At 40.8% G+C, this 14,844-nt stretch overlaps 1 protein-coding gene across 2 annotated transcripts in view; it reads right to left on the reverse strand.

Annotated features, from left to right (window-relative positions):
- mrps5 (mitochondrial ribosomal protein S5) overlaps positions 1-14,844 on the reverse strand; it is a 124,798-nt gene that overhangs the window by 77,083 nt on the left and 32,871 nt on the right. For both annotated transcript variants that reach the window (XM_059982905.1, XM_059982906.1), the window contains exons 3-4: positions 12,044-12,169; positions 10,928-11,161 (exon numbers count right to left, since the gene is read on the reverse strand). In XM_059982905.1, the coding sequence (XP_059838888.1) occupies positions 10,928-11,161; positions 12,044-12,169 (360 nt within the window). The remainder of the gene's footprint in view (positions 1-10,927; positions 11,162-12,043; positions 12,170-14,844) is intronic.

The raw sequence follows: 14,844 nt of genomic DNA on the forward strand, positions 1-14,844 counted from the left end.
TATGTAAAGCATGTGGGGAGATTTCTGAACATGGTTGCAAAATGAAAAGAGTATCGTATAAGATGGTTTTACGGGTAAAATCCGATCAGAAATCCAATGGAACCTTTCTTTATAATGAAAGAGGAGACACATCATGAGAAAATGGGCTTTTGAGGCATTTACTCAAGGACATCTACACTACGTCTTTGAAAGTGCAGAAAATAGAAGAGACTGAGCTAAGAAGTATCTGAAGTCTTAGGGAACACAAGTTCGAAGTTCAAAAAAAAATTATTATCAAAGTACATATGTTTACACATACAACCCTGAGATTAATTTTCTTGTGGGCATACTCAATAAATTCAATAACCATCACAGAATCAATGAAAGACCGTACCAACAGGTGGAAAACCAGTGTGCAAAAGACAACAGCGCAAGTACAAAATGAAAGAAAAAAATAATTTAATAAAAAAGCAATAAATATTGAGAACGTGAGATGAGATGAACCTATTGAAGAGTCCTTGAAAGTGAGTCCATTGTTTGTGGGAACAGTTCAATAATGGGTCAAGTGAAAATTAGTGAAGTTATCCCCTCTGGTTCAAGAACTGTTCCTGAATATGGTGGTGTGAGTCCTGAGGTTCCTGTACTATCTTCCTTTTGGCATCAGTAAGGAGACATTCAGAAATACATACATAAGTTATCAGCTACTTACATCCAAACAATTCATTTTTCCACAATGATTGATGTCAGCTGGACACAGATAATGAGTTTTTTTAAAGACAAAGTTCCTGAATTCCATTTCATGATCACACAACACTATAGAAAATGTAATAACTGCAATTATAATATACAACTTCCTAATTCTGAACAGTACTAAATATACCAGCTTACTGAAACATCACATTTTCCCAAACTTACATTAATTAGAAGGTAAAGTAAGATCACGAAAGACAATAACTTAAATCTGCAGTGTCGCTAGTGAACTGACACAAGTATGTGGATGCCAAGTTTGCAACTGTGCCTTACCTTGCCAAGTACAAAAATAACTCCTCTTTGACATGATTAATCTGTTTAGACTATTTAAAGACACAAATGCAACAAAAAGGGGACAAACCTCAACAATCAGCATGCTAAAATAAAAAGCCTAAGGCTTCTCCTAGAACATGAAAGACAGACCTGGTTACCAAGATAATCACTTGTGTGATTAAGTGTAGTTCCTTAAGGTTATTATAGCCGGGGGTGGTAATGGAGATAAGCTCCCACTACTATTAAATGCTCCCAATGACATGCATCTTAAACAGCCGCTGACAACCAAGTACAGCTTCTGGCCTTCACATATGACTTAGGTACTAAACCCAGCAGAACTGTTTAACAGAAGGGGCAAAGCTGGGTTACTGGCACCTCAAAAACCAGTCACACAGGGCAGATGGGGCTCGTCGGTCATGGTTGGAAGCTCATCTAGGAGAAGGAAAACTCTGATCTCAAACCTTTGCTGCCCTGCAGTATACCCACTCATGGGGAAGGCTCCAGGAATAAATACCAAGGAGAAATCTGGAGCTGTAGTCCTACGTTAAGTTCACACTGAATAGCAACTTCTATGATGCCTCTGGTGGCAAGCGATATCGGTTTCTACCATTCCTGCTGACTCATCTGCTGAGTGAAGAGGGGGGAGCCAGCTGCATGGGCAAAAGCTTGCTCCCTACATCGTACAAGCTTTACGTCTTTCTCATTCTGTCTTTATCTATTGTGGGAACTTTTGGGCTGCAGCTTTGATTCTAAAGAAATGTTTAACTTTCAAAAAAATTAAGCTTTAACTTCAAGAACATTTTCTATTAAATAAAAAGGAAATGATAGAGAAAATCTCGTCAGGACTAGACAACAAAGGTGGTAAACCAACAACAATTAACACAGTTATTGCTATAACTGCTATAACCTGTGCAGCTTCCGAACATGCTTCTCTGCAGACGGATGTAGAAAGAGGAAAGGATATAGAGACTTGGAAAAATGTAGGAATGGAATTTCAGAGCTGAAGCCCTGGAAGGTGCTGGTGGATTGAGGTTGCTGCAGAAGAAATGATAGAGCATGGACACTAAGGACGGTTGAGGACTGCTGCAGATTACAGGAAATAAAAAGGGTTATGCTATGGATCTGGCAACAAAATGAGAACTTTTAATTTGATTTGCTACTAATTTAGATCAGTGATCACTGAGTGATAGAAGAATGAAATCTGGTGCATGTTAAGAATAAAATAAATAATGCAAGTTACAAAAATATTGAATGTTTATATTGGCATTAATAGACATGAAAATTATGCCAAAATACCTACAAATTAACTGCCTTAATTTAGAAGAAACATGGGAAATACTTTCACTTATTTTACACTTCTGAAGACTTACAGGGCAGATCCTTCACTAATTTTGAAGTTGTTCACCGCTCGCTCCAGGTGACCAGTTGGATTTCCCAGCTGTGAGGTCTGTGTGGTCTTTTTGCTGTCTAGTAGTAAATTCCTCAATAACATTACAGGCATAGCATAAAATAGCACTGCTGGTACAAGCCTCTACTGGTGGCAGACTTTGGGAATTCTAAAGGAAAGGGGGGCAAGTGTTGGAGGCTGAGATCCCCCACGAGCATGCCCCACCTTCCCAGGTCTGACCCATCCCTCTCTCTCTTCTCACTGAAACCATCAGACAGGTGGTGCTAGGATGTTGGTTCTGCTCCACTGTGAGCGGGAATAGTGCTGCCTTGCAGCCGCCGGGCTCCTGGACTGGCTTCACTTGTTATTTGCACAACTGATCACATTGGGTATTTGTGTGGTGTCTTCCGTGGATTCTGTTGTGTCTTTGTATTGTGGCTGTCTCCAAGAAAAATCTCAAGATTGTATGTGGTATACATATTTTGATAATAAATTTACTTTAAAACTTTGAAAAGACCTGCTTCAATGTTACAATTGTACCTGCTCCAATGGAAGTAAATTAAAGTTAGAGGAGCAATATTCACTGAAGTGAAACACATCATACAAATCTGGACAATAACGCCGAGGCACCATCACCGTGTTTGCAGCAGTGAATTGCCATGTGTGTGAAACTGCTAATTTTTTTTTCATTCTACAGATGGGGACCATCTTGTGGTAAACTGAAACCCCCTAGGTTTTCTTTCTTGTTCAGTCATTGGCAAATGTAGCTCATTTTGTACCCAATAAATATTTACGGGCTGATACGATGCATGAAATGCCTAAAGCTGTGTAATACTAAAATTAAAAAAAAATCAAGGACAAAGCTGGTTCTTGGATATTTGAAACTGTGAATCTCTTGAATCTCATGAGTTATGAGAAATGTAATGAGAAACAATAGTAAGTGTGATTCAGGTTCTAAATATAACAAAACAAAAAGCTCTATTTAATAAAGCTTCAAATAACATTATGAAAATGAATACTGCATCAATTTTATTAGTAGGGCAACAGGGGTGTGCATAAGGAGGAGCAGCAGGGATGTGTCCTCCACTCGCCTAGCCCTCCATCTCTCAATTAATCTGATGAGGTCTTGGAAACCCCTCTAGATGTTCACTTGATTAAAGCTGGTGAATGTTAAAATTCTGCACACGTTCCTGTATCACACTGACTAGCTGACTAGGTACAGAGCTCAAGCTGGTCTACACTTTGTAACTAAAATGCTGACAACGCAAGTAAACTAGGACATTAATGCACTTATATTAGTATCTTCAATATAGTGAGGGTCCCAAGGCATTTCACAGGAGCCTGAGTCAGACAAATTGGGGAAACTAGGACAGAAGGACAAAAGGCAATTTGAAGAGCCGGTTGCAGAGAAAAGTCTCAATTGGGAACACTTTTAATAAGAAGGCCAATCAGAAATGAGATAATCTCTTTTCAGTGTGCAGTATCAATGTGGCTAAATAACTGGACTGTAATCTAGAGCTTGTGTGGTGACTGAGAGACACGAGTACAAATCCCCACAGAAGCAGATAACCAGCAATGTGGCTCACACTTAACTCTTTCCTCCAGCCTCTGTACTTGAGAGGCAATAAAAGAAAATAAAATAGTAATTTAGTATCTGGAAGGTTGCCCAACTAACCTGCATTCAGCGGCTCAATCTCATCAGAGGGAGTTTGAATTCAGTAGGCCCCCTGAGTTGAAGGAGATACTAAATATATTTTGCTCCAGCAATTCCAAGTGTTCAAACCCCACTTTGAGAAGGTACTGAATTATATCCTGTTGTGGAGGATGTGAAGATAAGCTGTTGGTTCCTCAGGGTGGAGCTTATGGTACAGGTGACTGCAGAGGTCAAGTTATTGGGTATATTTAAGGCAGAGGTTGATAACATTTTGATTAGTTGGGGCATGAATGGATACAGGGAGAAGGCAGGAGATTGGGGCTGAGAGGGAAAATGGATCAACCTTGATGAAATATTGGGGCAGACTCGATGGGCCAAATTGCCTAATTCTGTTCTATTTTATGGTATTTATGATCTGGATCTCACTAGGTGTACAAGTGATGGAAAAAGGGCCTTCAACTTGACAATGCAGAGGCATAACTACAAAGATGACTTCGCTTACACAGTATAGGCCCCCAACTAAAAGGCAATCTATACATAAGAAGCACGAGATGTTCAGATGCATAATTACAAAAAATATTGAAGAATGAAAATAGTTCATCCATCTTCAAGCATGAGATGTTTAGATGCATAATTACAAAAAATATTGAAGTATGAAAATAGTTCATCCATCTTCAAGCATGAGATGTTTAGATGCATAATTACAAAAAATATTGAAGTATGAAAATAGTTCATCCATCTTCCAGCACAGCGAAATTATATGCAGGCTATCTCAAAAACAAGAAACCTATATATAATGTCAGCAGGGAACAGAGGTACAAGGTTTAAGTACTGGCATGTGGGTTTAGTTTAATTTGGCATCACGATTGGAACAGACATCATGGGCCAAAGGACCTGTTTCTGTAATGTACTGTTCTGTCTCTGCAAACAAGAAAGGTAAGAAGCATCTAACTTCCCCTCCACATGAAAATTCAGTAAGGCGCTGACCAGTGCAATGCCAATAATAAAATAAATGAAGTCAGAGAAAAATGTTTTAACAAAACTTACTGCAGCAATTCAGTTCCTACATTAAACAGCTCCCACCTACTCAGATTTCATTAAGCCTAGTTCAGATTTATTGCACTCATTTAAACTTCAATCTCTGCCAGGACAGCCTTACGTATTCCCATTGCATCACCAGATTCATTTTACAAGTTCTACTGTCGAAAAACTTTCTTCAGTAGATGAGTAAATTGGCACCCTATTTTTCAGGTCATGTGTCTTCCAGTTTCATCAAACCTGTCACTTTTGCCCATTTTGAGTTATAATCAATGATCAACGTAAAATTTCCTATTTTCTGAAAACACAAACACATACCCTATTCAGCAACAAGCTGCTGCACCAGTTAACAGTAGCTTTATTTGCTTAAAGGCTGGTAAAGTGGTGTTACTGCTGACAACAATGCTCCACAGTGCAGGAAGGAAAATTCTGTGCTTTTGACAGCATCCAAGGCTTGAATCTCTGGATACTACAGCTCTGGAGACCAAGTAAAATGCACTCCTGCACTTCAGCCAATAGGGAACCACAGCATACATTGATAAAGGAGGTTGGTATTATGCTTCAATAATAATCTCCTGACACTCTAAAGACAAGATAAAAATTGAACATCATAGTGCAAACTGCAGATTTCTGAGAACACTATGCTTACTTTAGATCTCCATGGACAAGCAAATATTTCAGGCATGCTTCAACTTCCACATCTTTTCCAATGTGGACCATTGACTCAGTCAGACCAAATTTCACCTTTAAGCAGTCACCTGCCATTTGCAGTTACAAATATCCCCTGCACTTACTAATTTTAAACATAAATGAGTTATAATCCAGAATACATTGTCTGCAAGAGTAGAAATTTGCAACTTCAACAACTCTCAAGAAGCTTGAGACCATAGAGGACATAACAGCCTGCTTGACACGCTCGCCCCAGCCACAACTATTCACTAATTCCAGGACTGACATGCAATAGCAGCAATTTGTATTATCTACAGGATGCACTGCAGAAACTAATCAAGATTTCTTAGACAGCCCTTTCCAAGCCTCTAGCAGCTTGAAAAATAGGGGAAGCAAAAACATGAAATATCAGTACGCCACACACATTCCTGATTTGTAGATATATCATTCCTTCATAGTCATTGGATCAAAATCTTGCAACTCTCTCCATAACAGAATTGTGGGTATTCTCACTTCTTACAGTTTGAAGTGGTTCAAGAAGACACTTCATCACTATCTTCTCAAGGACAACCAGGAATGGACAATTAAATGGAGACACAAGAGACTGCAGATGCTGGAATCTGGAGTAACACACTACATGCTGGAAGAATGCAGCTGATCAAGCAACTTTGCTGGGAGGTAGGAATTCCAAAACCTACATCAGGACTGTTTATTCCTCACCCTTACAGATAAGAATGGAGAGCAGAAATGGCCAACATAGAGAGGACAAGGGAAATGGTAAGAAAGGACTCCAAGGTGACTGTTGGACTGAGGAGATGTGCAGAATTCATTAATTTTATCACCTTCACCATCAACTCCCAATCTGCTCTCAAATTCATGTTTACTATTTCTGACATTTCTCCACCTTTTCTAGATCTCATTGTCTCCATCTCATGAGACAAACCAGCCACTGATTTTGGTAAAAATCCATCAGCTCTCATAGCTACTAAGACTACACCTCTTCCCACCCTGTCTCTTGTAAGGTTTCCATTCCTTTCTCCCGTTTCTCCATCTCTGTCACATCTGCTCACAAAATGAGGCCATAAGACCAAAAAATATAGGAACAGAAGTAGGCTATTTGGCCCATCGAGTCTGCTCCGCCATTCAATCATGGGCCAATCCAATTCTTCCAGTCATCCCCACTCACCCTGCCTTCACCCCATAACCCTTTGATACCCGGGCTATCAATCTCTGCCTTAAATACACCCAGTGACTTAGCCTCCACAGCTGCTCATGGCAACATATTCCATAGATTTACCACCCTCTGACTAAAGTAATTTCTCCGCATCTCTGTTCTAACATGACCTCCTTCAATCCTGAGGTCATGCCCTCTTGTCCTAGACTCTTCTATCATGGGAAATAACTTTGCCATATCTAATCTGTTCAAGCCTTTTAACATTCAGAATGTTTCTATGAGATCCCCCCTCATTCTCTTGAATTCCAGGGAATACAGCCCAAGAGCTGCCAGAAGTTCCTCATCCAATAACCCTTTCATTCCTGGAATCATTCTCACAAATCTTCTCTGAACTCTCTCCAATGTCAGTATATCCTTTTGAAAATAAGGGACCCAAAACTGCACACAATACTCCAAGTGTGGTCTCACAAGTGCCTTATACAGCCTCAACATCATATCCTTGCTCTTATATTCTAAACCTCTAGAAATGAATATCAACATTGCCTTCACCTTCTTCACCACCGACTCAAACTGAAGGTTAACCTTCAGGGTATCCTGCACAAGGACTCCCAAGTCCCTTTGCATCTCTGCATTTTGAATTCTCTCCCCATCTAACAATAGTCTACCCATTTATTTCTTCCACCAAAGTGCATGACCATATACTTACCAACATTGTATTTCATTTGCCACTTCTTTGCCCATTCCTCTAAACTATCTAAGTCTCTCTGCAGGCTCTCTGTTCCCTGAACACCACCCACTCCTCCACCTATCTTTGTATCATCGGCAAATGTAGCCACAACTCCATTAATCCCATAGTCCAAATCATTGACATACATTATAAAAAGCAGCTGTCCCAACACTGACCCCTGTGGAACTCCACTGGTAGCATACAGCCAGCCAGAATATGATCTCTTTATTCCCACTGTTTTCTGCCGATCAGCCAATACTTCACCCATGATAGTAACTTCCCTATAATTCCATGGGCTCTTATCTTGTTAAGCAGCCTCATGTGCAGCATCTTGTCAAACGCCTTATGAAAACCCAAGTACACCACATCTACTGCATCTCCTTTATCTACCTTGCTTGTAATTTCGTCAAAAAGTTGCAGTAGGTTTGTCAGTAGGGATTTTCCTTTCAGGCCCATCTTGCCATGTGCCTCTAGGTACTCTGTAATCTTATCCTTAACAATTGATTCCAACAACTTCCTAATCACTGAAGTCAGGCTAACAGGTCTACAGTTTCCTTTTTGCTGCCTCCCACCCTTCTTAAATAGCTGAGTAACATTTGCAATTTTCCAGTCATCCACAATGCCAGAATCTATCGATTCTTGAAAGATCATTGTCAATGCCTCTGCAATCTCTCCAGCTATTTCCTTCAGAACTTGAGAGTGCATTCCATCAGGTCCAGGAGACTTATCCACCCTCAGACCATTATACTGCAGATGTCTTCCACTATGAAGACTGATGCAAAATACACATTCAGTTCCTCTGCCAACTCTGTGTCTCTCATTTCAGCATCTCCAGCGCCATTTTCTACTGGTCCTATATTTACCCTCAACTCTCTTTTACCCTTATATAGTTAAAGCTTTTAGCATCTTCTTTGATATTAGTCACCAGCTTCCTTTCATAATTCATCTTTTCCGTCCTAATGAGGATCAAGCTTTTAAAAGCTCTATCCTCTATCTTCCCACTAGCTTTTCCTTCCTTGTATATCCTCCCTTTTGCTTCTACTTTGGCTCCAACTTCACTTGTCAGCCACAGTAGTGTCCTTCTTTCATTCAAAAATGTCCTCTTATTTGGAATATGTCTGTCTTGCACTTCCCTCATTTTTCGTAGAAACTCCAGCCATTGCTGCTCTGCTGTCCTTCCTGCTAGTGACCTTTCCAGTCAACTTTGGCAAATTACCCTCTCATGCTATTGTAATTTCCTTTATTCCACTGAAATACCGACACATTGGATGTTAGTTTCTTTTTCTCAGATTTCAAAGAGAACTCAATCATATTGTGATCTCTGTTCCCTAAGGGTTCCTTAACCTTAGGCTCTCTCTTATCACCTCCGGATCATTGCACAACATCCAATCCAGCACAGCTGATTCCCTAATGGGCTCAACAACAAGCTGTTCTAAAGAGCCATCCCTTAGACATTCTACTAATTCTCTCTCTTGAGGTCCAGTGCTGACCTGGTTTTCCTAATCCACTTTCATCTTAAAATTCCCAACAATTATCATGACATTGCCCTTCTGACATGCCTTTTCTATCTCCTGCTGTAATTTGTAATCCACATCCTGGCTGCTGTTTGGAGGCTTACTGTTCTCAAACATCCTCCTTTTACTGGAAGCGTGGCTGATGGAGCCCTCTCTCACATCTCTACTGTCTCTTGCACTCCTGCTCTCACTCCACTTCTTTCCAAGGAGAGAACAGAGATAACAGTTACCTTTGTCCTTACTTTTTAGCTCTGCATCCATTATACCATCTTTTGACAGTTCCATCAGCTGCAATATGATCCCAGTATCAGCCACATCCTCTTCTCCCCACCCTTCCATGGACTACTCCCTCCATGACTTTTTGTTTTGCTCATCCCTTCACATCCTTCCCCCGGCATTTTCCTATGCCCTCACAGGAAACGTTTCTCTTGTCCTTACACCTTCTCCAAGGTCCTAAACAATCCTACCAGGCAAATGTTTACATGCACCTCATCCAACTTGTCTCCTGTATTCTGTGCTCTCGATGATGCCTCACATTGGTGAGACAGAGCACAGTCTCAGTAACTGTTTTGCAGTACGTCTACGCTCAGTCTGGGTTCCTAGGTGTGAAATACTTCAATTCCCCTCCCCATTCCTACAATCACCTGTCAATCCTTTGCCTTCCCTACTGCCCAACACAAATTACAAGAGAAACATGTCATATTCTGACTGGGTAGTCTATAACCCAATGGCAAGAATATTAGGTCCTTCCAATTTTAGGTATCCCACTCCCCTCCTCTTCTTTTTTCCTCTTACACCTTATCTCTTCCAGAACTTCCAGTACCCTTTCTTCACTTACCTTTGACCCTTTACCACTCTTCCACCCACCAACTTCATGCACAGCACTTCCCCCGGCTGGTTCCAACCATTGTTCACCTCTCCTTTTTCCTGCAATGGTTCCCATTCTTTCCTCCTTTACTAATCACAATTCAGCATCAGCGTTCCTGCTTATACTCCACTTGCAGCTGCCTCCCATCTTCGCACACCCTCCCTCATCCTTGCTCCATTTGTTGTTTTCTCCTTTTCCTCTCTCTCTGTATCTGTATCTACCATTCACCTACCCCATTCTTCCAACTCCATTCCTGCTCAACTCTCCTTCCTGGCATCATCTTGCATGCCTCCTTAGTCCACTAAATGCCTCGTCATCCTTTGTTGTCACTCTCCTTCTGCTCTCTACACTGGCCAGCTTGCCTCTCCACTCTCAACCCTGGAGCAGAGTTTTGGCCTGAAATGGTTTCTTTCCTTCCACCGGTTCTGCTTGACTTGCTGAGTTTTTTCCAGCAGATTGTGTGTTTATGGGCAATTAAATACTGGCTCAGCTATCAAAGAAAACATCCCTGGAATAAGTATATATAAAAAGAGAGACAAAAATTACTTAGGGGTTTCAACAGACAATTGGAAAGACACCTGTAAGAAATAAGGAGCAGGGCTACAGGAAAAAGCAGCATAATGAAATTGATTAGATTAATCTATTAGTGGCTAGCACAGGCCCAGTGGGTAACTGGCTTCCTTTCGAGTTGTAGATGGTCGGTGAAAGAGCTGATAGTGGACTTTGGGAAGGATAAGACAAGGGAACACGAGTCAATCCCCATCAAGGGATGAGAAGTGGAGAGAGTGAGTATAATATGACAAACAAGAGCTGTAGAGAATTCAACGGCGTAAACTATCCTTCCATCCTTCAGCAGTATTTGCTTGAGCTACTGTTTAGGCATCTTTTCCTTACCTCCATTAGGACCTGGGTCAGGGGGACCCAAGCTGATGCCACCCCAAGAGCTGCCAGTCCAGCCTCTTTCTCTTTTAAGTTTTGTCTTCCTTTTCTTCTCCCATTCCTCCTGCTGTCGAAGGACTTGTGCCTGCAGATCTTCTTGTTGTTTTTGGTCACGCTTTCCGATTGTTTGAATGGTTCCGCTTTTCACAACAGGAGCGTTTAATCCAGGCCAGAGGAAGCCAGCTCGCCCTAAAAAACAAATCAAGAGATCTGCTTAAAACACATTCAGCCAAGGTTAATAACATCGATATATCATCAATACTCCGAACATTGGAAAGTCAAGACATGATCTTGCATATCACACTCCCTCTTGAAATTACATTATCCAGTAAGGAGAATAAACCACTCAAAATTCCAAAATAGTATTACATTCTATTTCCCCTTCTTTCACACTTGTTGCAAAGAAATCTACAGAGACTAAGAGTCTAAATAAAAGGGAAATAATCACCAAAATACCCAGCAGATCGGGGAGTGCATTCTCTTTAATTTCAAATGCTCGGTTTCTCAGGAAGGATCATTGGTCTGAAATGTTAAATCGATTTCTTTCTCCACAAGTGCTTATTTGCCTGCTGAGTATTTCCAGCATTATTTTTTAGTCTTTTACATCTATCATTCCACATTCACTAATAATCTATCGATGAGGTTTATTTTTCCCTATTCTTCATTCTTGTTTTTCTTTTTGATGGAATTCACACAAAATGCTGGAGGAACTCAGCAGACCAGCTAGCATCTATGGAAAAGTGTAAACAGTGGATGTTTCAGGCCAAGACCCTTCATTAGGACCCTATCATCCCTGATGAAGGGTCTCGGCCCAAAACGTCAACTGGTTAGTCTTTTCTGTAGGTACTGAGTTCCTCCAGCATCTTGTGTGTGTTGCTGGGATTTCCAGCATCTGCAGATCTTCTCGTGTTTTTGATGGAATTAATGGCTTAGTGAAGTGAGCTTAGATAAAAAAAAGTAACGGAATTTTACTTTGGTTAACTCTTCCATTCTCTTACACATTCATGTCTTCAAATCTATAGTCCATGCCTTCATAAATTTTAAACTTCATTAAATTTCATAGTCACCTACCTTCACCAACTATCTGTCCTCTGTTCAAATCTTTCTTTATCCTCCGCTTAGTTCGTTTACCCCTCCCCTTTCGTGCTCCTGCACCAGATTCTGCCAGTACACCCCGCCATAATTCATCTGCTGTCACTGTTAAGACAAAAAATTTCTGTGAAGAAAACCACAAAAGTAGCATTTGAATTGATTCACTCTGTCTATAGTAGTGTTAGATTAGATATGACAATTCACTCAGACCTCTTTCAAAATGCTACCTTCTCTTTGTTCATACAGAAATTGTGCACAATATTAGCCATAATGTAAATAATGCTCAAGGATACATTAAGGTTTAAGTAACCCAAATGTTTGATTTGATGCGTGACCTGATCATAGGAACCAAATTCACATTCATCATTGCCTTTGGCCCAGTGGAGCTTCAGGTGGCCTCACTGTAATCTTGTAAAAGAATAAAATGATAGGGTCTTAAAGACATATCAATTTTTTATTGCCAAAGTTAATAAAATAAAAACTGTTGGAGGAATTCTGTGATTCAAAGGCCATCTGTGGAGGCAAAGAGGATGTCAACAATCCCTCTGTTCTCAAAAGTGCTTGGCCTGCTGGTAGTTTTGTCCCTTTGCACCAGATTCCAGAATCTGCAGTCTCTTTTGCCTCCAAACTGGCAATATTCATCACTGTGCAATTTCATATTGATTAAAAGTTTCCATTTGTAACTGTTCTGTTCATATTTCCAGAACAACTAATTGTTTATCTGATGCAAAAAAAAACAAATGCTGGAAGAAGTCAGTGGGTCAGGCAACATCCTCAGAGGGAAATGGACAATCCACCTTACACTCACCCATATCTCACAGCCACCCAGCTTTGTGTTATTAGCAAACTTGGTTATATTACTCATGGTACCTTCATTTTAAGATAAAGAACTTTTGAGGACCCAGCATGGTTTTACTGGTCCAAGCCCCTCAACTCAAAACTGATCTGTTTAACCCTAATTTTGATCCTTTTTATTCTATGGCTCCTTATGACTAGGAATGGATGATGGTCCTGTTGGACCAATGCCACTAAGAAATGTGGCTGGATGAAGGAAGAATCTGTAGGTTGATAAGTGCCCCAAAGTCTGAGCCCGTGCCCAACACTTCAACAGTCTAAAAGGATGGGCAGAGCTGGGGAGGGGATGGGGGAGGAAATTTTCTGGTAACTGATATAAATCACTAGCTTTAGCTATCTAGAAGATTCTATTCCATTTAAATGGAATGATACATCAAATCAAGTAAGCTGATACTTCCAGCACAGTTCTGTTACAGCTCAGGAACATCAGGTCACATTGTTAAATTAGGACTGGTGTCCATTATCTGTTGGCAAAGCAAGAACCCCAGAGTTGATTTTTCTTCTTGTCAGATAATCTTGTTCCCTACTAAGAATTCAAACTTATTTTTAAAATTCAAGTATATTTCATTGACTGTGCTCATCCCACTAGTAAGTGACTGTATGTTCGAATGGAGAAGTAGCCCATTTTAAGTTGCTGACCTTTAACCAAACCAAACCATGAAGTGGCCTGAGTTGGGTTGCTGAGCCTCAAGGTAACAATTGTCCTGTCTCTTCCAAATGTTAGGTGATAATTACTCCTCCCTGTAACTACTGTAGATGCTGTGGTCAAATCAAGACATACAAAAAAGCTGGAAGAACTCAGCGTACAAAAAAGCTGGATGCTGCCCGACCTGCTGAGTTCATCCAGCTTTTTTGTACATCTCGATTTGACCACAGCATCTGCAGAGCACTTTGTGTTTACTATTTGTTACTCCGTTGCGAAGTCTCTTCGAGGTATGCCTACCTTGAAGAAGTTTAAATCTTCTCTTCGACGGGAGATCAGTGAGATCCTTTCTCATTGCTCACCCTCTGTGATCTCTGCCTCTCTTTGACTCTTTGATCATGTCCTGACACAGCTGCCTATCACCTCTCATGATTCTGTCTTCTTCTACTACTCATAGTGCTTTCCCCTTAGATTCCTTCTTCACCTTTCCTGCCTATCACCTCCCTGCTTCCCCTCCCCTGCTCCTTGATCTTTCCTCTGATTGGTTTTCCACCCTCTCCCCACCTTCTTTATAGGGTCCCTGCTCCCTCCTTCTTTAGTCCTGATGAAGGGTTTCCACCCGAAACGTTGACTGCTTCTTTCAACGGATGCTGTCCGACTTGCTGAGTTCATCCAGCATTTTTGTACTACTGTATGTATTATGTGTGTGAGTTATATGTACTGTGTTGTTTCGTTTGACGGTATACATGTGCATGGCAGAGTGACAATAAACTCAACTTGAACTTTTGAGCATAGCTGTTTGAATCTCTGCTCCAGATTGTTGGAAAATCAGAAGAAGCATAAGGAGCTAAATCAGTAATCTTTCATTTAATGAATACTTCATTTAAGGAGGATTATCAAATTGGGATTTATTCAGTCTTTATGCTAATACAGAACATGCACATGCACCGTCAAGTCTGGAACATGAGTAAGTAAGATAGTTAGGAAGGCAGACAGGACGCCTGGCTTCATTGGCTGGGTTATAAAACGTAACTGCGAGTTTACAGTGAAACTATCAGTTAGGCCACAGCTACCTTGTGTGGTTCTGGTCTCCACAGTATGTAGTTGTGCTGGAGAGGAGGAGGAGATTCGCCAGAATGTGGCGCAGATGAGGCTGGATAGGTTGGATCTGTTTTCCTTTGAGTAGGAAAAGCTGAGGAGATATTTGGTTAAGGTCATTCAAAGTTATGAGGGGTGCGAACAGAGTAAATAGAGAAAAATATTTCTTCTTAGGAGCTGAGAA

Source organism: Hypanus sabinus, chromosome 10, assembly GCF_030144855.1.
Source record: "Hypanus sabinus isolate sHypSab1 chromosome 10, sHypSab1.hap1, whole genome shotgun sequence".
NCBI lineage: Eukaryota > Metazoa > Chordata > Chondrichthyes > Myliobatiformes > Dasyatidae > Hypanus > Hypanus sabinus.